The 23012-nt window shown below is 47.2% G+C and overlaps 1 protein-coding gene across 2 annotated transcripts in view; it reads left to right on the top strand.

The window, feature by feature from the left end:
• The window catches only part of FOCAD (focadhesin), a 2926805-nt gene that overhangs the window by 1323322 nt on the left and 1580471 nt on the right, over positions 1–23012 (top strand). For both annotated transcript variants that reach the window (XR_011282193.1, XM_069630760.1), the window contains exon 19: positions 18637–18769. Coding sequence is in view for 1 of the 2 variants with exons in the window: in XM_069630760.1 (XP_069486861.1) it covers positions 18637–18769 (133 nt within the window). In the remaining variant the exon portion in view is untranslated. The remainder of the gene's footprint in view (positions 1–18636; positions 18770–23012) is intronic.

The following is a 23012-nucleotide window of genomic DNA, read 5'->3' as shown; positions in this document are numbered from 1 at the left end:
ATAATTCAAACTGTTCTTCGTCTTTTCATGATTTCGAACCACAAGCATCCGGGATTTCATCTGAAGCCCTCACTCAGATTCATAACAATGTACTGGCTGCTTCAGCCATTGCCCTAGCTCCATTCACAAAAATGTTCGAATCACTCACTGGAACAATTTACGATCAAGGTACTGCAATATCTAACCTTATGTCTAAAATTGATAAACTAGAACACTTCTCGAGTTTTCTTCAAGACCAAATGATAATTAATGCCGAAACTGCCACGAGATGGCAGGATAGGCTGAGCGACCTTGCTGCTAGGCATCATTGCCAAAACGACGCTCTAATGGAGGGCCTTTTAGACTCAGTGAAGTGGATGCGGAAGATTGCACCCCCCCAAGTTCCTGATCCCTCGGTGATTCGAGACATGCCGCCTAAAATTGTTTATTCTATCCCAACCAGAGCTTCAGTGACAGCTTCAATTGAACCCACACAATCTGGCCCTGCATCGAGCTTGCCATCTTCCACTCATGATGCTCTAATTACAACTTCGACTATTCAGGGCCCAGGTCTGCATGCAAATAATCTTGCACCTCAAGCAATTTTAACAGGCAAAACAGACTCAACACAAACTGCTATTGCAGTAAATTCATTTAACATTTTCAAGGGTTCAACAAAAACTATTACCACTACGACAGAAAGCAAACTGAAAAAGCCCTGCAGAAAACAAGTACAGCTACTAAATAAAACAAAAAATACCCTATCGAAACAATCACAACAAAAGACGAACAAGTTTGTAAGAAATCTTACTACCCCAAAGAAATTAAGCCTGTTTTCAAGACCATCTTTCACTGTATCTGCCAAAAGCACTGGTGACAACAAGCAACAAACTTCATTACGCACTAAACTGAGCCAGCCAAAGTCCGCGGCAAAACGTAGGCGGATTGATTCGAGTCCCTCGTCCTCTGAACACGGCTCCTCAGCCTCCTCGATTGACCTATGTAACCTATCAACTTATTCGGATGACCCTGGCAATTCCACCATTACTTCTGTAGAAGCCCAAATTGTCAAACCACCTGATGACCTCTTAAGAAGAATTAAAGAGGCAGACAAATGCCCAAAGCCACCACAAGTAAATTCAGCTGTTAATCATCTTACCTCTGTTCCAAAAAAGGCCCAGCAACAATCGCTAAGTGCAAGGCTAAATCCCAAACAAACATCAAATCAATTAAAATCGCACTTACCACCAACTAAACGAACTTCAGGCCCTGGAAATCCTGAATCCGGAAAATATAAGTGGAAACTCTGTCTCCAAAATGTTCATTCAGACGGAAATGAAGTCAATTTAAACCGAAGAAACATTTTAAAATTGCTCGCATGCATTCCACCGCTGCGAGCCATTTCATCTGACGACATCAAAATTGTGGAATATGTATCCGAAACAGCTTCTGATGATGTTCTACTACACATTGCTTCTGCAGCAGTAAAAAATATGCTACTTCAAGCAAATGAAGATCTTTTGGTGTACGGCTTTGACCTCACTCCTGAACCATCTGCTCCGGGAACAATTTCGTCATCTGCCACTAAGATGGCCTATGAGGCAAAACGCGGAGCTGCTGCGCGTGCAGCCCTACGTCAGTCTTTAGTCTCCTCTCCTGACATTTTAGACGCTGCATTGCATCACTCTTTCGAAAGAAGAGCTAACAACTCTAAAAGATATCCCAAGGCCCACGCAAATAACAACGACAACAAACTACCAAGCAGGAGCTAATCTTATTGTCATGGAACACAAGAGGATTCAAACATCTATTTAATACATTCCAGGAACCCCTGGAAAAGGTCTTCATCATATGTTACGCGACCCACCTACCTGCGATGGCTTTGTCATCCTAATAAATCCAGCTGAAAAGAATTTTAAAGGAAGACCATTTGCAGGTCTAATAACTCTTCTGAAAATCGGGAATCAGTGGACGCTAGTCAAATCCACGAACCCTAATCCGTTTGTGCAAAGCACCTTAATTAAATTCCCATTAAAAACCACGGTCTCTAATCTCTTGATCATAAATGGATATTGGAATCCCGCTATGATTTCATCTACAGCTTTCATCCAGTCTGTTCTGAACGAAATCGATCATACTTTTTTAAAGTACGAAAATGTTTCAGTAATAATATGTGGGGATCTAAACTGCAGCTGGTTTAAATTTGATCCAACTTCTAAATTAAATGTTCGGCTGCCAGATTCTGATGTTATCTCGAGGGGACAACTCTGGGCGAAGGATCTTCTAGATCGTAATTGTTACATGCTAAATGGAACAATTCGGGGCGACTCTCCTGCAAATCCCACATGGCACAGTATGAATCGGAAAAACACGTTGGATTACATCTGGGCCTCGTCTGATGTACTTGAAAAAGCAAACTCTTTAAATGTGCTGCCAACGACACTGAGTGACCACGACTTGTTGCGACTAGTCTGGTGTGAGGATCTTGGTAACTTTCCAGAAAAACATTCAGTTCCACTTCAACCAAACGCTGCAGGAAACAGATTGAGAGTAAGTGGTCCAAAGATCACTCACTTAAGCCTGAGCTTGCATACACTTCAGACAGTAGAATATACTCCACTCTTGACAGACTTCACCCAGATAAATCTTAACTCAAGAGTTGTCGGAACAACCCCGAAACATCTATATAGTCCAGAAATAGCAGAGGCAAAAAAATTACTGAGAAGAGACGTCAAGTTGATTAAAAGAACACAATGTGATCTAAACTCCAAGGTTATGGAGGTAAAGAGGCATCGGCAAGTCTACCGCAACTGGCTAAGATCACACCTTATAATAATCGATCAAGGACGAGCAGAAACCATGTTAAAACTACTGGCTCAGAGAAATATCCGCGACATCTGGGCTATCTTAAATAAAGGTCGCTCGAAATCTAATTCATCAATTTCCAATGAAATATCAAGCAAAAAATGGCAAGACCACTTTATTTCAATATATGTAGACTCTGTATCAGAACTCTCTATGCCTTCTACTACATCAAACTCCAGTTGGAGTATTATACCTTCATGCGACGAGATTGAGCTCGCAATTTCTAAGCTCAACAACTCCAGAGCTGCTGGCCCTGATCAAATTTCAAACTTGACGCTTAAAAAGCACAGAATACATTGGTCTGTATTCATTCATGAACTCTTCTCTCAGATTGCACTCTGTAAGAAGATTCCTTCCTCATGGTCCAAGGCCATAGTGGTCCCAATTTACAAGAAGGGCTGTCGGGCCGTTCCTGTGAACTATCGCCCGATCGCCCTTCTGGATACAATTGGTAAAATTTTCGGATCTTTTTTGCGTCAACAATTGGTAAATTGGGCCATCTCATCTGGAAAATTTGACCTTCGTCAAACAGGTTTCACGAAAAACGTGGGAACTGACGCAAATCTCACACTTCTGTCGTTTTTGAAACTGTCAGCAATGGAGGCGAAAAAAAAAATCTTTTTCGCATTTATCGATCTCCGTCAAGCCTTTGATGTTATCAATCGGGCTAAACTGTGGGCAAAACTACACCTGTGGGAGTGCCCGCACCATCTGCTAGAACCCATCATCGCCCTGCACTCGAACACTTCAATTCAAATCAGAATCAACTCACAAGGGGACCTCACAGACCCAATAAGAACATTTAGAGGCGTCAAGCAAGGATGCCCACTTGCAGCAGACCTCTTTAAACTCTTTATTGCTGATCTTCCAGATTGGTTAAAAACTGCCCATTGCTTTCCTCCGAAACTCAATGGCCAGGTCATAAACCATCTGGTGTATGCTGATGATATAGTGCTGGTAGACCAGACACAAATTGGCCTTCAACATCTTCTCTCCCGTTTGAAAGAGTTTCTATCTGCAAATGAGCTGACTATAAACACTGAGAAAACAAAGATCTTGTGTATTGGTCGATCCATGTCAAAAAAAGATAAAGCATTCCGATGGTACATAGAGGAAAAAGTCCTTGAGGTCGTTCAGTCGATCCGTTACTTAGGCGTCATGGTCAATGACTCACTCTCAGAGACTGCTTGGATTGAAGACCTGACAGCCAAAACAAAGATCTTAAGCCTTCAAGCGGCCAAAATCAATTCCGACTACGGGAAATTCTCCATCACCCCGGTCATAATGTTTTATTTACAAAAAGTCGTCCCAACAATCACCTTCGGGAGTGAAGCTGCGCTGAATATTAATTATGATGTTTGGAGTCGACTCGAAGGAAAGTTTTGGAGACGGGCACTGAATCTTCCAAACTACATTCCAATATCAGCATTAAGATATGAGCTAGCCTTAAACTCCATCTATATGTCAATAGTTTGGAAATCCCTATCACTTTTGCGTAAGATACATCTTGGCTCCTCTACTTCTGCCTATAATATACTTCAACCAAGCAATGATGTGACAGACAATGTGCTGATTAATGCATGGAGGAGCAAGTTAAATCGGATCATAATTGAAGTAGGCACATCCGAGGAAGAGCTAATCCAACGTCCCCAACATGCCAAAAAGAAACTAGCAATTTGGGATTGGATTACAACCTGCAATAACCGTTCAGCTCTTAAATCCACGCTACCTCCTTCGAGAAGCATAGTCAAGCTTCACTGTCAACCAAAATTTCTCACGCACTGCCCTTCGCGTCATCACAGGGCACAATTTCTGAAGTTACGTCTGAATGCTTTAAATACCAACGAGATGCTCTGGATGCGTAGGAACAAAGATTCAATTGACAATAAATGCCGCTTCTGTAATACATCAGCAACCGAGTCCTTAAAACATTTAGCAGTAGTATGTCCCTCGCTAACTAACTTACGCGAAATACATCTAAAGGATTCCAAATCACTAACTAACGAGGAAGACGACTGGTGGGACTATGCTGTGGCAGGACACAACATCAAGTTGTCCTGTAATTTAATTAATTTCTTCGATGAAATCTTAAACTCAGCGCCCACATATCAGATGGCTCAGGCAATCGGATAACTGTATGATTATAAAGTGGAATTATTAACCATAGCCTTGGTAAAGTCTAATGAAAAGATAAAGTGTGCGAAAGAGATGAGCATTTTATCCTTTTTCTACCTCAACGAAATGTAACAAAAACATGATATATTATATCAAGTTGAAGCTTTACAATAAAATAAAAAAAAAAAAAGGGCATTGAGCATCTATGTTTCTAGGACAAAGGACTTGAGGAAAGAGGTCTAGATTTGTGTGAGCTTTGCTAGTGCTGCAGCTGGCAGAGAAGCAATGAATCAGACTTTCTCTGTGGAGTGTCCTCAGAATCTCAGAGTACTTTACTTTGGTTAGCTCATTCTAAGAAATGGTTTACTTGCAACTTCAGTGCTTAAGCGAGGAATTCTAGTTTAACACACCACCCAGGTCAAAGTGTTTACTGCATGGTTTCTATGGCTGGAGAGGTTGAGCGATTTAGTCTAGCAGCAATGTTCTTTCTAATGGATGTGTCCGTCCATCTACAAATTCCTCTTTGATCTGCCTGTTTATCCCATGTGACCTATTGTGTGCTCCCTGTGGTAGTTCCTCTTCCTTTGAGTACTGGACAAATTGGCAGACTTGTGGTAATGGGGCACATAGTGCTCCATATAAGTACCATTGACTCCATATACGCTACAACAAAGATGAGCAGAGGAGACACAGAAATGCAATACAGCCCTGGTGGATGATGAAAAGGTTTCTATCCAGTCTGCACCTGGAAATGCATTTCACAATATAATTTGTTGATGGGAGGAAGGACTTGACCATCAGAAGAAAACATTACTGCAGGTAAGTACCTTGTTGAACACCTTTTCATTTTTATTTCCTCAATTCTAGACCTTCTAACTGGTTGGGTTCAAATAGGCCTGAACACGGGTGTAAGAATAAGCCTAATATGCTTGTGGGGCACAAGGACACCGCAGAATGTGGCCCGTATGGTCCAAGTGAATGTTTTCAACCAATTAAATAATGTTCTCATACTGTTACGTCCCGTCCCCTTTCCTCCATACTGCATGTGCGTCCCTTCCTAGGGATGGTAGACGGAACCTTTTTCACCAGAAAAAACCTTCTTCCCCTTTAAATTTAGAGGCGCGTGGGGGTGCAGCCCTGGGAACATGCACTGCCCGGACTCCGCCCTCCGGCGTCACACCTCAGTCCCCTTTTCTGCGTTGACGGGAACGGGCCGAATTCACCAGTGCTCCTGGGTTTGGCTTCGGCCATGTAATTCCACGTGCGGATACTTCTTCTTCTTCTGTCTTTTTTCATTCAGGTACTCGGTCCTCAGGCGTCAAGCCTCTCCCCGGCGCATGTCAACTATAACAGGGTGCAGCAGATGTCCGACTTGAGAAGGGCACTTTCCTACGTCAGACTCCCACGCCCTTTGCCTCCACTGCCTTGGCCCCGACCACGGCTGGCAAGGTTGTACTGCATGCAACGTGCTTTCGTGGAGGGCTCTGAAGAACAGACTGGCTAGGTGGAGGGAGCTCTTCCAGAGGTCGCCTCCAGGGGACCTGAAGGTTTTTGTCAAACATCGATCAAGGCCCAAGGTAGGTGTTAGGGAGAATTCTCATAAATGTACTATTTCCCTTCACCCTAGAGACCCCCAGCAACTTTGCTGGATTTTGAGGACTTGATTTTGAGAGTGTGAGCCTTTTTTCCCACTCTCTCATGTATTTTGATGTGTGTTTTACTCTAGTGTTCTTTGATTATGGTATTTTAAGACAACTCCATAGGCATCATCTTTTCATTTGTGTTACACAGCACCCTCAGTGCAGTGACACAGGGAAGCCTTTTAGGCTGTCCCAAGGTTTTAATACCTTCTCTGGGATAAACTACTGTTTCCCAGAGAATGTAAAGTTAAATTGACTTCACTAGTCCTTTTAAATTCCTAGACCCAGCACACACTATCTTAAAATAGAGTGCTGGCGGGATTACCTAGTATCCCCTATGTCTAGAAACTCATGTAGCAGTCAAATGCTACCCTTTCCTATCGAAATGGCTGGTGGCAGTGTTTTTACAACAAACTACCATGATTCTTCCCGACCCCGAACACCAGTAGCTAAAAATCGCGGGAGCCATGTTTTTCAAGAAAACTGCCCGAAACTCCCTATGCTTAGTCTCCGAGGAGACCCAAATGCACTTTGGCGTGATTGGTTGGCTGACTGTCTGGCAAGGACAGCCACCCTGTTGGGTGAGTGGCAGCTAGGCTGGAATGAATGGGAGAAAACTGTTTAAAAGGCGAGTCTCTTGGACTGAAAGGCAGAGTCGACCACTGGAACGAAAGAACCGAAGACGAGCTGGAAGAAGAGGACAGCTGCAGCAACTACTGGACCGTTGGTTTGCCCAGTGGAGCCCTGCTGCAGGTGCCGAATCGCCAAGTTCACCTTGACAGAGAAGCCCCTTCCAGGACTACTTCTTCCTTTGAGTTGGTGGGATCAATCAACTCGTAAACCACCTGGATACCATTCTCGGAGCTGGTTAGGATTAACCAGGAAGGACACCAGCTTGTGTGCTTGAACAGCAACCGGAATCGAAGATTTGCCACTTTGCCAGCTTTGTAATCCGTCCCCGTGCAGTGCCGGAGTCTCCCCATGTCATCCCTCTTGTCCCCACGACTGAGGCTCAGGAACAGCCAGATCTGCAGGAACTGCCAGGAACAGAGTCTTCAGCTGCATCTTTTTCTTCAATATAAGGTACTATGAAAACCTGACCGAGAGAACTTAACTCTCACCGCGAAAGTTTGTACAACTTTGGCAACTTGCAGGCCTAGTCAGCTTGTGACCCGACATACAAACCTTTCTTCCGTGAACTACTTCTAAGAACCGTGGCAAAGACTTTTCCGTTTTAAATACCAGAACCGTTTTTACTTATACAAGACACTATCCCATTGACTTTGGCCTACCTATTGCATTGAATCAACTCCTCTGGTGAACACAAACTATTTGCACTGTTTTAAAGTACCTGTAATATTAAGTTTATCAACTTATGCCTTTTTGCTCCTACTTCAATGCTATTAGGCTCCTATTTCAAGGGAGCTCAACTGCTTAGTAATCAGTATTGTAGTATAATTTTTGTGTTATATTGGTTGCCTCATTTAGTTAATGCTTTATAAATGATTGTTTAATAAATTAAGAAGTGTTTTACCAAGAAACCTTGGGCCTCATTACGATCCAGGCGGTAAGGGGTTAACGGCGCTGTAAAAGGTGTCGGCGCCGTTAAACCCTTACCGCCCAATTAGGAGGTCCTTTTGCGGGTCCCGACCTTAACGGCTGGTTTTACCAGCCATTAAGGAAGGAACCCGCAAAGGGACTTTCGAGGTAATTACGGTACCGCCTTCCCCATTCCCATTGAGCCCTATAGGGGCAAAAACGGGAATGGGGAAGGGCCAATGCTGAATGGGGAATTACCGCCCGGCCAACCTTGGAATGGGGCGGTAATTCCGCCATTCACCATGGCAGAGTTGGTAAAATACCGGCGAAACCATGGCGCTACTAGCGCCATGGTTACCGCCTGGGTCGTAATGAGGCCCCTTGAGTATAAGTGTCTATCTTAATACTTGTTATCGCAGACCTTTGTGTGTTAGGGAGAATTCTCTGTTAAGGCTAATTTCCCAAAACTAGTGAGTCCCCCAGCAGCTTTGCTGGATTTTTGGGGTTTATTTTTTTTCTCCTGCTAAGAGTGAGACTCTTTTTCTCCCACTCTTAGACATGATTTGAGATATCCTTTGACTTTGTAATGTGTTTTATGGGCTATGAGTTCTTTTACTCCATAGGGTTTCATGTGTTTTTGGTAAGTGTGTTACACAGCACCCTCAGTGCAGTAACACAGGGGTGTCATAGTGACCCCCAAACATATACTCCATACCCTGGGACGGGCTACTGTCTCCCAGGGCATGTAAAGTCACCATTGACTTTACTAGTATTAAATTGTGAACAGAACCAGTACAAACCATCATATTGTGGAAGTGCTGGTAGGGGCAATTAGATTGCCCCAGGGTCTGTTTTTCAAGGGGGCACTTTGCAGTCCCCCCTCGTCGAGTTTCTGGCTGGTGGCAGTGGTTACCACGCGAAATATTCCACCAGAATATTTCCTATGGAATTTTCCCATTCATTTTAAACGCACAACTTTTTTGGTGCAATGTTAAAGATACCGCCGGGTTATTTATTTAATATTTATTCCCCGGTTGGGTCTTTTTGCCAGGACTCGGTTTTAAAATGGCGTTTGTGTTTACCTCTGTAACTCCAACCCAAGTCGAGCCCTTTGTTCCACTTTTGGTGGGCTTCTGCACAGAAGCCTCCAAAAGTGGTGCCACTCTGTCTGGGTCTACAGGATGTGTGGGAGGGGGGTTTAGGCACCCTGGACTGAGTTGCCTCGGCAACTCAAGTCGCACTCTTGGGTGATTGGCCCAGTGGTGAGCCGCCCGGCTCACCACTTAGCATGTTTGAGTGACAGCTAGGACTGATGAATGGGGGTTTTCTGCATAAAAGCAGGGCTTTTGGGACTGGAACTTCAGAAGTCGCCACAGGACCAAAGAATCCGAAGAGGGAGAAGCTGAGCCGACCTGCAACGGCGACACCACCGGTGTAGCCCTGCTGAACCGCCTCACCATTTCCTGACGACAGAGAAGATCTTCATCCCAAGGAGTCTTCTTCCTTTGAACTGGTGGGGATAACCAGTTCGCCCTCTCTTTCGCCTTCCTGGATCGTCTCGTGGTCGAATCGCCCGTGCCAAGCACCCCGGCGGCCGGATAGCCACGCTTCACCAATACCGCAAATAAAAGGGTAGTACCTTTTAACCAGGAAACTCCGCAGCTGGTTTCTTCCCTGGCAGTGCAAAGACCTCCAGCTTTCCTCCACGTCGAGATCATCTCTTCCCCTGGACAAAGCACCGACTTGCACCCGCTGCCAGGAACAACTGCCCCCGCTGGAGCTTTCTCACCATTTCAGGTACTGTGTGCTGCCTGGTCTCCCTTGCAACAGACTGTTCAAGGTGTCCCGTAAATCCTTGACTCTCTATCCTGGGGTGACCTGGGACCTGTTAACTAAATTTCTCTGAACTGATCCAACTCTTTTTGAACTATCTGCAAGGACTTTTAAAGAATAATTCAACTGTGTGATCTTGGGCACATTCTGCCTTGCTCTCTCCAAGAGTGGGCCTGGCCTATGAACTTTCTTGCTCTACAGTAGACTCTCCCTTTCCTGACTTGCTGTGGTTCTTTTAAAAGTGTTGGTATTGTGTGCTTTCCTAAATTCTGCCTTTTCCCTCCCTTTTTAACTAACTTATTGGAGTGCCATCTTAGGTTAAGCGCTCACCTCTGTCTGCAAATAAGTGGTGTTTTAACTTAGACTTGTTCAATAAGTAATCAGGGATGTATATATATTGATAGTGACTGTGTTTGAACTTTCTTGCCATATTAGTGTTAGTGTATTTTTACAAGTGTGTTTTTAAATAAATAATTATATACTTTGATACCAAAGCTCTGGTCAGTGTTTGCTTGTGCTACTGTATTTTGGTAGCTAATGCGTATACTCTATATACTGCCTGACTCTTCTTGAGAGAAGTCTGACTGCTCTGCCACAGCTACCAGGTACATCTGGGTGGTGCAGACTGCTACCAATTGGGTTTACTACCAACACCTGTAGTCCTAAGCCTTTTGCAGTGGTCCCTAAGGGAACTGCACAGGTTTCTGCCTAATGGTTACCGCCTGGGTCGTAATGAGGCCCCTTGAGTATATGTGTCTATGTTAATACTTGTTATTGCAGACCTTTGTGTAACACCCTTACAAGCTCACATTCCCTCTTCAGATAAGCCTGGCTGCTCAGCTCGCTATCAAACTGTGTGGTACAGACTTATACCAAAGGTTGGTTTTGCTTACACCTGTAGTCATAGTTGTGTGTAGTGGTCCCAGAGGGTACTGCATGCAAACTTTGCCTAACATTAGGGCCGCTCTTTTCCAGCGCACCACGCAAGGGAGACTCCTTCCCAAGGACTTGCCCGAGAGGGAGGAACCTTTCAGGTTCTCATACCAGCATGAGTGCCAAGGCTAGCCCAGCTACCGGCTGACAGGCTGTGGGGTCAGCAGATCCTCCCGGTGACAGTGCTGAGGGACCGGAAGGTTCTTTTACCGGGTTTTCACCCGAGGGGCTACACCCTTGTACCGGCAACATGTCTGAGGGGGCGCCTATACGCAACACTACCGACAACTCTGCCGAGGACACCTACCAGGTCTCGACCTGAAGTACAGGGTAGACCTCATGTTAACCTGGTACGTGGCCTACATCCTATCCATCATTTGCACAGGGCAGGTCCTTGCTGCGTCCATATAGTCAGGGCATGCAACGCCCTCACCAGCCGCCTGCCACCCTGTCAATATCACCCACCACCCCTCCGGCCTGCGAGGACAAGTTCTTTGAAAGGTTCCTCAGGCTCATGGGATCTCCCCAGGGAGGCCATCAGGGACGTGCTCCCTCCGGCCCCTCCGTCCATGGCTCCAGCGCCACAGGCCCCCGTGCAGCTCCCACTGCCCGCTCCGGCCCCCCAGCTGATAGCGCAGCCCAGGTGGACACGGATGAGGAAGAGGACCCTGACACACCATCGTCAGCCAAGGCCTTCCCCAAACGTCTTGCAGGGCTGGCAGAGTACTTGGGCCTTCCTCAACCCGAGGTCGAGGAACCAGAGGAGGGGGTGCTCGCTGAGGTCCTCGCGCTACACCCCACGGCTAGAACAGGGATCCCGATGCAGAGGGATGTTGTCGCTTGGCCAAAAAGGGGTGGCTCAAGCACCACTCGGCCCAGCCAGTCAATCGACCCCTGAACGCCAAGTACAGGCAAATGAAGGGGTATACACTTTTACTGTTGTCCCATCCTCAGCCACACTCTTCATTCAGTGATTGCTGCGGCATCACTCTAATCCAAGCCTCACTCGTCCTCGGCCTCCTCGTAAGCAGTGCTTCCAGGCAAGGAGGAGAAGATCTTGGAGGCGTATGGGAAAAAGATTTATTCCAACGCTTTGCTGCATCTTTGTCAAGCCAGCGCGGATGCCATGCTGGCAGCCGTTAACCGGAGGCTTTGGCGGGAAATACTGGACTTCCTCCCAGAAATTCTGGTGCAGAGCCAGTCCTGTTTCAAGGCAGGACTGGCAGAGGCTAAAATAGTAGTACAAGACATCATGGAGTCCACTGTCGCCCACATAGACACCTCTGGCCAAGCCATTTGCACAGCCACGGACATGAGAAGGACGGCCTGGCTCTGTGCTACTAACTTTAACCCGGATGTCCAGGAGTGCATATTGGACCTCCCTTTCGAGGGTGGTGACCTCTTTCACTCCATCACGGACGAGGAGCTAGATAAAAAAGAAAAATAGCTCGCAAACGGCAAAGTCTTTATCCTCACAAAGGCCACGCGGAAGGCGTACACCCAGTCACAGCAGCGCTCAGACAAGGATCGTACATACGGAGAGTTGCGAGGCTTCCAAGAGCAGAGGCCCAGGCAGCTGGACCGTTGGCTGACTCAACATCGGAGCAAACAGCAAAAAGGATGTGGGGGTGAGTAAGGGCTTTTTCAAGCCCCCCTCCTCCGCAACAGCCTCAGAGGGAAAGAAGGCATGACGCGCCCTTCTGGGTCCAGGCGTCTCCGGTGGGGGGCAGAATTGCTCTCCACGCACAGTTTTCAGAATTTCACGGACCCCTTGATCCTCTCGGTAGTATCCACGGGGTACCGCCTACCTATCCCTTCCTCTCCTCCCTCCTTCCCTCCACTCCCTCAGATTGGGACAGCAACTCTTTTGGTGGAGATCCGGTCGCTTGTTGAGACACAGGCTGTGGAGGAAGTCCCAGCCTCCCAGTGAGGCTTGGCTTCTACTCCAGGATTCTCGCCATCCAGAAGAACCACCTGGCTGGCCTGAGAGTTGTGTTGGACCTATCCACCCTCAACCTCTCCCTACCTCTACAAAGATTCAAGATGGTTACGCCAGCGTTCATAGCGGAGACATTGTGCATGGGAGACTGGACCTGAAGGGACGCGTACCTACACGTCCCGATTTGGCAGCCTTGTTCTTTTCTTCGATTCAGAATCATGGGCTACCATTTCCAATACCAGGTGCTTCCCTTCGGCCTCAACCTGGCCTCCAGGGTCTTTACCAGGCTTATAAATACAGTGGCGGCCCTCCTCAGGGCCACCACATCTATGGCTCGTCAGGGCGACATCGCTGGAAGTGGTGTACCACACTTCCCATGCTCTTATGAGCACACTCCACGGCCTGGGCTTTTCGCTCAATCTCAAGAAGTCCCAGCTGCAGCTCATCTGGGACACGTGCTCCGAGAGAGTGTTCCCCTCGGAGGACAAGATCACGGCCATCAGGAGGGCCACTGCTCACTTCCTCAGCTGAGAGGTGACAATCGGTCTGGTGGTGCCAGCACCTACTTGGTCTCATGGCAGCGGTCCTATTGGCCGTCCCCCACACTTGACTCAGGATGAGCATACAGCGGCACTTCGCAGCATCATGGAATCAGGAGCAGGGCTCTCAGGTGGGGCTGATCGTTCCTCCTTCTTTACACCCGGACCTCACATGGTGGTCCAGGGACTGCAACCTGCGGACGGACAAGCCCTTCCGGCAGCCGATCCCGCAGGTCACCATCACTACAGACTCCTCTCTAGAGGGCTGGGGGCCATTCTGGACAGCCACAGCATCCATGGAACCTGGTCCCGGCAAGAGCAGGAGTACCATATCAATTAGCTGCAACTAAAGGCCATCTGGCTAGCGCTCAAAGCCTTCCTTCCGGTTATTGTGGGCAAGGTCGTCCTCATTCAGACACATGTTCTATGTCAACCAGCAGAGAGGTACCAGATCCACTCCACTGTGCAGACTAGCAGTCAGCATGTTGGAGTGGGTCCTGCAGAACAACATCTACCTCACGGCCGTCCACCTTCCGGGGGAAAACAACTTGGAGGCGGACAGATGGGGGCAGATGGGGGCCTCCTGGGACAACAAGAAGTGGCAACAGTTTGTGTCTTGGCAGGGACAGGGCCCCGGCTCCCTTGGAGACGCATTTCAGATTCAGTGTAGCGGCATGACAGCATACGCCTTCCCGCCCGCGCCGCTGATCCACAGGGTGATATGCAAGATAAAGGAGTCTAGCCGCCTCAGCGTCATTCTGATAGCTCCATGGTGGCCAGCCAGGCCATGGTTCTCGGAGCTGCTCAGCCTTTCGGAGAGACCACCCATTAACCTTCCGACGGGCCCAGCACATCTTCTGGTGAAACAAGGGGGCAGGGTCATCCACCCCGCGCCACAGAAGTTAGCCCCCTCAGGGTGGTTCCTGAGCAGGTCACGCTAGGGCATCCGCGGACATCAGGCTGCTCACCATTAGGACGGCCTTGCTAGTTGGCCCCACTTTGGCTCGCAGAGTCAGCGAAATTTGGTCGCTAGTCGCCTCAGAGCCCTATACTACTTTTCAAAAGGATAATGTAGTCCTGCAGACACACCCAGCATTCTTACCTAGGGTACCTTCCGCTTTCCATGTAAACGAGGTAATAGTGCTGCCTACGTTCTTTGCCGAACCTAAGGACAAGGCTCTGTGGCTTCTGCACTGCCTCGATGTCAGGCGTGCTCTAAAATTCGAGTTTGACAGGACCAAGGGGTTCCGCAAGTTGGACGCACTGTTTGTCACCTTTGACGGGTCAAGGCCTGGGTTTCAGTCCTCCAAGGCCTCTATAGCACGATGGATGGCCTCGACCATCAAGGAAGTATATGAGAGGCAGCATAAGCCACTTCTGGCTAACATGCACACCCATGCGGTCAGAGCCAAGGAACGGCCATTGCATTCCAACGGCCGGTCCGTGGCAAGTCTTAAGCAGGACGGCCACCTGGGCCACCCCTTTGGCTTTCTGCAAGTATTACTGTTTGGAAGCCGGCTCTAGATCAGATGCGGCTTTCGGACAGGTGATTCTCAGAAACCTGCTTGCTTAAGGAAGGTCTCCTCTCCACCCTTGGTCTACACTCAGTTGTAATCGCCCATGCAGTATGGAGGAAAGGGGACGGGACGTAAGAGTAATTGTTACTCAACGTAGTGACTAATATACTCTTAGTCCTTAGTCCCCTTTCCTCCATACATCCCACCATCCCCCCCCCTAATTAAACTGGTGTCATTAGGCAATGTTATTATTGTCGACGAGTCTATGGAGACTGAGGTGTGGAGCCGGAGGGCGGAGTCACCGCAGCGCATGCTCCCAGGGCTGCACCCCTGCGCGCCTCTAAGTTTAAAGGGGAAGAAGGTTTTTTCTGGTGAAAAAGGTTCCGGCTCCCATCCCTAGTAAGGGATGGTCATGAAGTATGGGGGAAAGGGGACTAGTGACTATAGTCACTACGGTGAGTAACTTATAAATTCTATGCTAATCACTACATTTCTCCAACCAATATTCTCTTAGAAAGCTGTGGACTAAGTGAACTTACATACTCGAAAGACTGTCAATAACATATATATATATATATTTTTTTTTTACTTTATTAAGTAAGATTCACGTCTCATACAGGTGGGCATTGCAACAGAAGAAAACTAAAGAATTCAGTTGTGCTGTGTACAGGTTTGCAATAAACGCTTCAATATTTCACTGATAAACAAAAACACCCTAATAAAGACCCTAGACTGCAGACTCTGTTGCTGCTTCCTCTGTCTCCGGGCACTCAACCATAAGATAAGTTACTAAGGGGCCCCATATATTCTGGGCCTGGTCCGCAGCCACAGAGGGTTCCATACTCCTTATCTATGTCACTCAACCAGATCAAATCTTCCAGCCAAGTCTGGGTAACAGGAGGGGCAGAGCTAGTCCAGCGCACCAAAACACATCTTGGTGTCACAATCCTACTCCAATAGCTTCCAGCAGTTCTTTGGTGCCCCCGGGAGCCACCCAAACATACAACACAGTAGCTCACATGGTATTTCCCGGCCCAGCATACATGCAAGAATTTCCGGTTTATGTCTTCTTGATCGAACATTTTTGATCTTTTCCAATTTTACCTAATTCTCTTAGGTTGTTTTTTTTGCTCTAAAATACAGGGAGAGACCCCCTGCACCATCCCACTTCCCCCTACCTTAACCTATTCCCTTACCCCACCTGATCCATAAATACATATATATATATATATTTCTTTGATTCTTTGATCTTTTTTGGGGGTATTTTGGTCAAATTTAATTGAATATATATATACATATATATTCAATTAAATTTGACCAAAATACCCCCAAAAAAGATCAAAGAATCAAAGAATTCAGTCAAATTTAAAAGGTCAATTTTCTTTTCTCTATCAAGTATGCTAATACCATATTTCCACCACTCCCGCCCAGATTTCCTGCAGCCGAGGAGACAACCACAGCATATGAAGGAAATTGTCTGATTCTGCATGGCATCTCGGGCAATTATCATTACTAGTAGGGTTAAAGATACAAACGCAGGCAGGCGGAAGATATTCCCTATGCAGGGTCTTAAGCTGAATCAGCTGGAGTCGCGTATTAAAAGCACCCTTATGTTCACAAAGCATCAGCCATTGTTAATCCGTAAATGAAAAGCCAACATCTTCTTCCGATCTGATTCTACTTTTCAAAGCCACCGGTGGGGCGTTAGGTTGAACCAATCCTTATACAGTAGAGAACACTCGCATTGCGGAAGCCGAATTGAGGAGGTGCTGCAGTAGCGGGGGCTCATTCGGAAATGTGGGGGACCAATCTCTAAAGGCAGCCTGCATACGGAAATACTGAAATCTCTGATGGAACACAGGGCCCATCCTACCCGTGAACTGCTCCTGAGAAACAAATAGCCCATTGGGATATAGATCAGACATGTGCTCTATCCCCAGTCCCCCCCACCTCTGGACCAAAGCCACATCACAAGTCGGCCGTAAACCCTCAACATTCCAAAGCTGAAGCCCTGTGTCAAAGGGAATATCTACTCCTAACCTCCGTAGGATCCTATTCCACGCATGCACCGTAAAAGCGACCGGGTCAAATTTACATATATCAGCAACCCTTCTGGAAACTTAACACCCCTTGTAATGCAAACGGGCGTACTGTGCACCTCTCAATTCGCGCATGTGGTTAGGAGGGAGATGCCGGCATCCAATAGGATGCAAAATGCACCTGCACTGCCAAAAACTATAACCCCATATCCGGTGCACTAAAACCACTGCAGTACCAGGGAAGAACCAGGGTATCCCAGCTAATCCGAGGGGCTTCGGGTGCCAGACCAGCTTGACCAATAAATCCTTCAATTCAGCAAAAAAGGCCACTCCTGGCCAGACAGGAATATTCTGGAAGATGTATAGTATTTTGGGAACCACTACCATTTTAGCCACAGCTAACCGGCCCAGCAAAGTCAATGGGAGCTAACACCATCTATCCACCCTACCTCTTAGGGTCTGTAGGTACCTCAGATCATTGTCCTCCAAAAGAGAACGGCAACTCCTACTGACGACACACCCAAATACTTGTCTGCTCCCACCGATATCGATTGGCCTACCCGTGGCTTCATTAAGAGGAAAATAGATTGACTTACGCCAGTTTACACTCATTCCCGAATACCAACCACAATCATGCGACTTCCCGTGTTATAAAATGCAAATTGATTGATGGGTCCGTAAAATACGAAATCACATCATCTGCATATAAGAACACCACTTCTCTAACTCCTCACAGTGCTAGACCTCTTGCAAGATGAAACTTCTGCAGCCGGGCCGCTAATGGCTCTATCGTTATTGCAAAAAGTGCCGCCGACAATAGACACCCCTGCCTCGTTCCACGACCTAGGGCAAAGGCAACAGAGCTCCTACCGAACGAACCTATCCGCGCATTCGCCCCAACAAAAAGTGCCACAGCATCCAGATAGTACTCCGGGACTCCTACCTGTCCCAACACCTCGAATTAATAGCTCCATTCAACTGAATCAAATGCTTTTTCCATATCTAGTAAAGCCGAACCGCCTGCATTTTGGGATCTATCTGGGATAATATGCATAAATAGCGGCGCAGGTTCAGCAAAGTTGACCTCCCAGGAATAAATCCAGACTTATCTGGATGAATCAAAGCTGAAACGAACGGGATGAGTCTATCCGCCAGAATTTTAGCAAAGATTTTGGTGTCTAAATTGAGAAGTGATATTGGACAATATGAAGCACAAACCAGGGGGTCCTTCCCAGGCTTTAAAATGAAAGTCACCACTGCCTTGTGCATCGTAGGGGGGAGCTGCCCCGAACCCATTGCTTCCTCCCAGACATTGAGCAAGTATTTGGCAAACTCTAAGCCCCAACTCCTTATAGAACTCTACTGTTATACTGCCAGTACCAGGTGCCTTAGCTGCGGGCAATGCCTGGATGTCTGCCAAAATGTAATCTTCTGTAAACGGTACAGCCAGGGCCTCCACTGCATTTTGACTTCAAGTCGGCAAGGAGGCATCCTTCAAAAACCTTCCAAAGTCGTCCATGGCCAATAACGTATTGTTCATGCAGAAACGGTTATGCCCTTTGACAGGTAAAAAAACAATTAAGTTGTATATCATTTTCAAAAGCAGAGGTGCAGCATTCCTGATAAACCTAATATTGAAAAGGGTATTGCAATATATTGGTTTTCAGTTTTCTTTTAATTGTTTATTTTTTATTCCAGGCAAGACCGGAAGTGCCACCACCAGAGGAATCTGACATGCCTGAAGAGGAGGAGGAAGCAGAGGTAGATCTGTCTGTGCCGGGCTCTTCCTATATCAAACTGCTGCAACTCACACCACCTCTGGTTCTACCTGGTAAGCTCAGCAATCCAGGGCTTGAGTTGATTCTACAGTAATTTAAACTATTTCTTTGGTTCTTGCTTAATATTATGATAGAAAAAGTCCCCTGTCTTGTGATGCTTCATGTGCCAAACGTCAAAAGTGTGGCACGTGGACACAGGCAAGACACAGACAAGATGGCAATCAAAGGCTTTTATTTTTTTTGAGGATAGTATTATTGTGGGAAGTAGTAATAAAGAACCACAAACAGATATCCAGTACCACAGATCAATTGAGCTTTCTTGCTCTGACTCCCTCTCCGACTGCCCACTTACCTCTTTCGGGATTATCAAGTGAACAGTCAATAAAAATATGTCCTGTCCTTTACAAACGTCTGTTTGACCCCTGTCAGAGCCTGGTCCAACATCCACTAAAGGACCCGGATCTTTGTATTCAGGTTGCAGATTTTCAGAGGTTCCCGAACCTGCCTCAGTGAGCCTGGTTGCTCTGGGAACCTCTTTCTGTGGGTGTTCTATCACCTGAAACAGTCATAGAACACCTTCCAACTGGCCCAATGCACCCAGGGCTTCTAGGTCAAAGGAGCCATTGTTCTGGTATCCTTTTCACTTGCTTGCTCTCAGGACTTCGTCCTAGGGGTCACCTTCGTAGGAATGATTTAGTGCAATATCATAGAGGGCGAGGGAGCCTATGTTTAGATCCAGCGGATGGTCTAATTCCCTTTCCCCTCTGTGATGATGCACAGACTCGTTCCTCCACCCTTCTTTAAGCTCTCTTGCCTGCTGGAACCTGCCAATTCTGGGGCTAAGGGGTTTACTTTACATCCACTCTCCTCCTCAGGTTCGATGTATGTATCTCCACCTCCTTTCCTTCTCCAGCTGCCTCCTAGCGATTGACTTTGACCAGTACTGTCAACCTTCCCTGTAGGAACTTTCTTTATAGATGGTAATCCTGCTCCAACAAACAACTTCCTTTTAGATGGTACACCTTTTCCGACACAACTTCCTTCTCCGAGCTTCCTGTTCGACCTTCTCAATATGCCTCTAGCTTGCCACAGTCCTCTCCTGCTCCTACTCTAACACCCAACCTCTGGACACTGTCCAAGATTGTCTTTCTGCTTTGATTCCGACTTCCCCAAGGTGAAGTATAGAAAATCTGATTACACCTGGGTGGTGTGGGTTAGCTTGGGTTAGCTTGGCTCAGGTGCTTATGGTCAGGTGGTATGTGAATGTGCTGGCCTAAACCTATTTTACGACCAGGCACCATTTTGAAATGCAAACTGTGGTAGACTTTGAGAGCTGCTCTCCTAAAAGGCAGAGCATGAAAGCACACTATGAGCAAGGCAAAACACATGAGGAAACAGCAGTTCCAAGATGGCCCTTTAATACAAGGAGGAAGACTGAGAGACCGGAGAGGGCTGCAAGAAGGGAAGCACCCTTGACCTATAAAGACAGTTACTTTCACAAGCCTTGGAAAGTAAGAAACCCAAGAACAGGAACTAAGGCTGATCAAATCTATACAATGTGTCAGAGGTACCCAGGGCTCTCCTGTGTTTATAACCAAGACAGGAGAAGTGATTTCCGCCGTGGTGCTGTCCTTGGCTCCTACAACAAAGCGGCGTCCGAAAAAAAGCAACACAGCCGGTGAGTCGGAGAGACTGATAACAAACCAGCTTGTGTTTTGAACCAAGGTTGCATACGGCAACGTTGCATAAAGGGAACCTTGTATGAAGTGTTTGGAATGAGTGATGTGACTGTAATTGAAAGCCAGAAAGAATTACTTGAACTTCATAACTGTCCCGGGAGGATAGCTCAGGGGCAATGTGCTTGCCTTTGAAGCAAGACGAGGCGGAGCAACACAGGTTTGATTCCCGGGTCCACGCTTAGAAACCTCTGGGCATTAAGCACGTTCTAAATAACCTATCATATCATAATTGAACTCTGGGGAAATGAAGAAAAGATACTTTACACAGAGTCGTCTGGCACCACGTGGTTGCTCATTCGAAAGTCTCTGTTAGGTATCAAACTAATGCTGAGTAAGAAAGAAATATTGAGATCGAAGTCTTCATGCAACGGGTCTTGCTATACCCTGTGCACATTCGAAAGTCTTCAACAGTATGAAGTAAATCCAATTGGTCTGAGCCCGGCTGAGGGAGACTAATTGAACCTTGTTTGGTAAAGGAATCTGAGCCCAGAAGAGGGGGGATCTATGTTGATCTTTTTGTTTGTGAAAAGCATCTGTCATGATGCCCGCTCCCGGGGAGCCGGTTCAAGTCCTGCGTCCCCGAAAGCGGACATCCAATCCCCAAGGAAGGACCCAGCAACCCCATATAGGGGCCCTTTGGACAGTGTCCTGGCACCTATGGCGCCAGGCTCATAAAAGACATCGCCAGGCTCATTATGGGAGTGCTTGGGTGCACTTACCTGATGCAGACCATGCTGCAGGATCCCGGCCTCCTTGAGGCCTGAAAGGAACTACTTTACCTGTGGGACTAATTTACCATCCGGGCGTGGTCGGGGAAGGATACATACCTGATTGGAGGAAGGATACATACCTGGAACTTCTTCCAAGGCTATTTAAACCCCACCCGAACAGCCACACGTGCTTCGCGTTGTTCTGCATCTAGCAGCTGGACGCTCACCGTGTCTGCTCCTGCATCCTGACTTCTGCCACGCCTGTCAGCATCCTGGATCACCTGCAAAGGAAGAGAAGAAGAGAACAGAAGAAGGAAAAGTCCTTACCTGATAAATCCGCATCCCGGAGACATCTCGCCAACAATCCTGAAAAGGAAGACTTTTATTTAAAAGCTCATCGCGTCGATCGCTGCAGCGCCGCATTCCACTCACCTTTACAGGGCGCCTCCATGTTCAGCAGCGATCATCCGGATTCGCAGTCACGCCCCAGCGCCTAGGGAGAAAAAGACAAGAACAAAAGGTGAGAGAGAGAAGGGAATAAGGAAAGCTAAATCTCCATGTTAAGACTTACCTGTTGATTCATTCCCTCTTCATTTCGGGTCCGCGCCGCATCCTGGCATTTCCGGACCCCGGCCCCTAAGGGGAAAAAGAGACATCAGCATTAATGAGCGAATGAAAAGACATTACCAAAAAACGCTCATTAAAGACTTACCTGATTTCTACAAGGATTTCACCTCTCATCTTGGGTCGGTGCCTGTTCCCCGGCATTCCGTACCCCGGCCCCTATGGGGAAAAAGACACTAGCATTAGTACATTAATGCATGGACACAAGGGGAACCTCTTATCAAAAAACTTACCGGGAAGCCAAGCAAGTTTGGTTCTCACAAATCCGAAAATCCAGTGAAGTAACTGGATACCAACACGCCCCTGCATCAGAAGCAGGATGGAGAGCTCGTCCTTCCAGACCCTAAGGTGAGACGCTACGGGGAATCACAGAAGGGTTTCGAGGAGGGTGAGAGGGGAAAGTGGGAGGCCGATTGCATTACCCCGGATACAGTTAATCCCCTATTTTCGGCTACAGAAGAATACTTCTGCGAGCCAGACAAGCCAGATTTGGTGGCCCGGTCCAGTCCGTCTTCCGAACCCTGCGCATCACCTTAGAAGAGGTCACAGCAGCGCGAACCAGGCCAGCGCCTCCGTGGGAGTCAGGTGAGCGTTACAGCATCTGAGCCCGGCTGAGGGGGATCCAGGGTGAATACTCAAAGTGAATACTGTAAACGCTAAAGAGAACATTTGCGTTTTGTTATTTACAGCAGGCCCTCTGCGTCAAGAGACTGGTGAGAAGTAAAGAGACCTGAACTCGGGAGGTCTTGAGTTTTGTGAACTGTTTAACTGGAACTGTATCCCTTTGCCGCAGAAGCCAGAGTGAGCACTTTGCTCGAGTGACCTGCGTTGCCCCGTGCTGAAAATGTGGGGAAGAGAGGCCAACGGCCCAAGTATCCTGGCCTATTATTTCGTGAACACTTCTTTCTTTTGTAAACACTTCTTTCTTTTTCATGAACTGCACCCTACACTATTTGTATTTGGTAATGAGGATTGGCAATAGTTTTTTTGGTTTAGGCCCTTTTTATGTTGACACGACTTCACTTTGACTGCCTTCTTTATTATTTGATGGTCGTAGCTTACTCCCATCTTTAGGTTTAGTAGGCGTTTATCACACCCCTGCAAAAGTTCAATAAACACCCTTGAACTGTGGTCACTTGTGTCTCTCTTACTATTGCCACCATGCGGTGCTTACACTTCTCCCAAATAGGACAACCAGGAGTATGTAGGTGACTCCACACGTT

Source organism: Ambystoma mexicanum, chromosome 6q (genome assembly GCF_040938575.1).
Source record: "Ambystoma mexicanum isolate Mex_15411 chromosome 6q, UKY_AmexF1_1, whole genome shotgun sequence".
Classification (NCBI taxonomy): domain Eukaryota; kingdom Metazoa; phylum Chordata; class Amphibia; order Caudata; family Ambystomatidae; genus Ambystoma; species Ambystoma mexicanum.
This window is presented reverse-complemented; position numbering and strand designations above follow the sequence as displayed.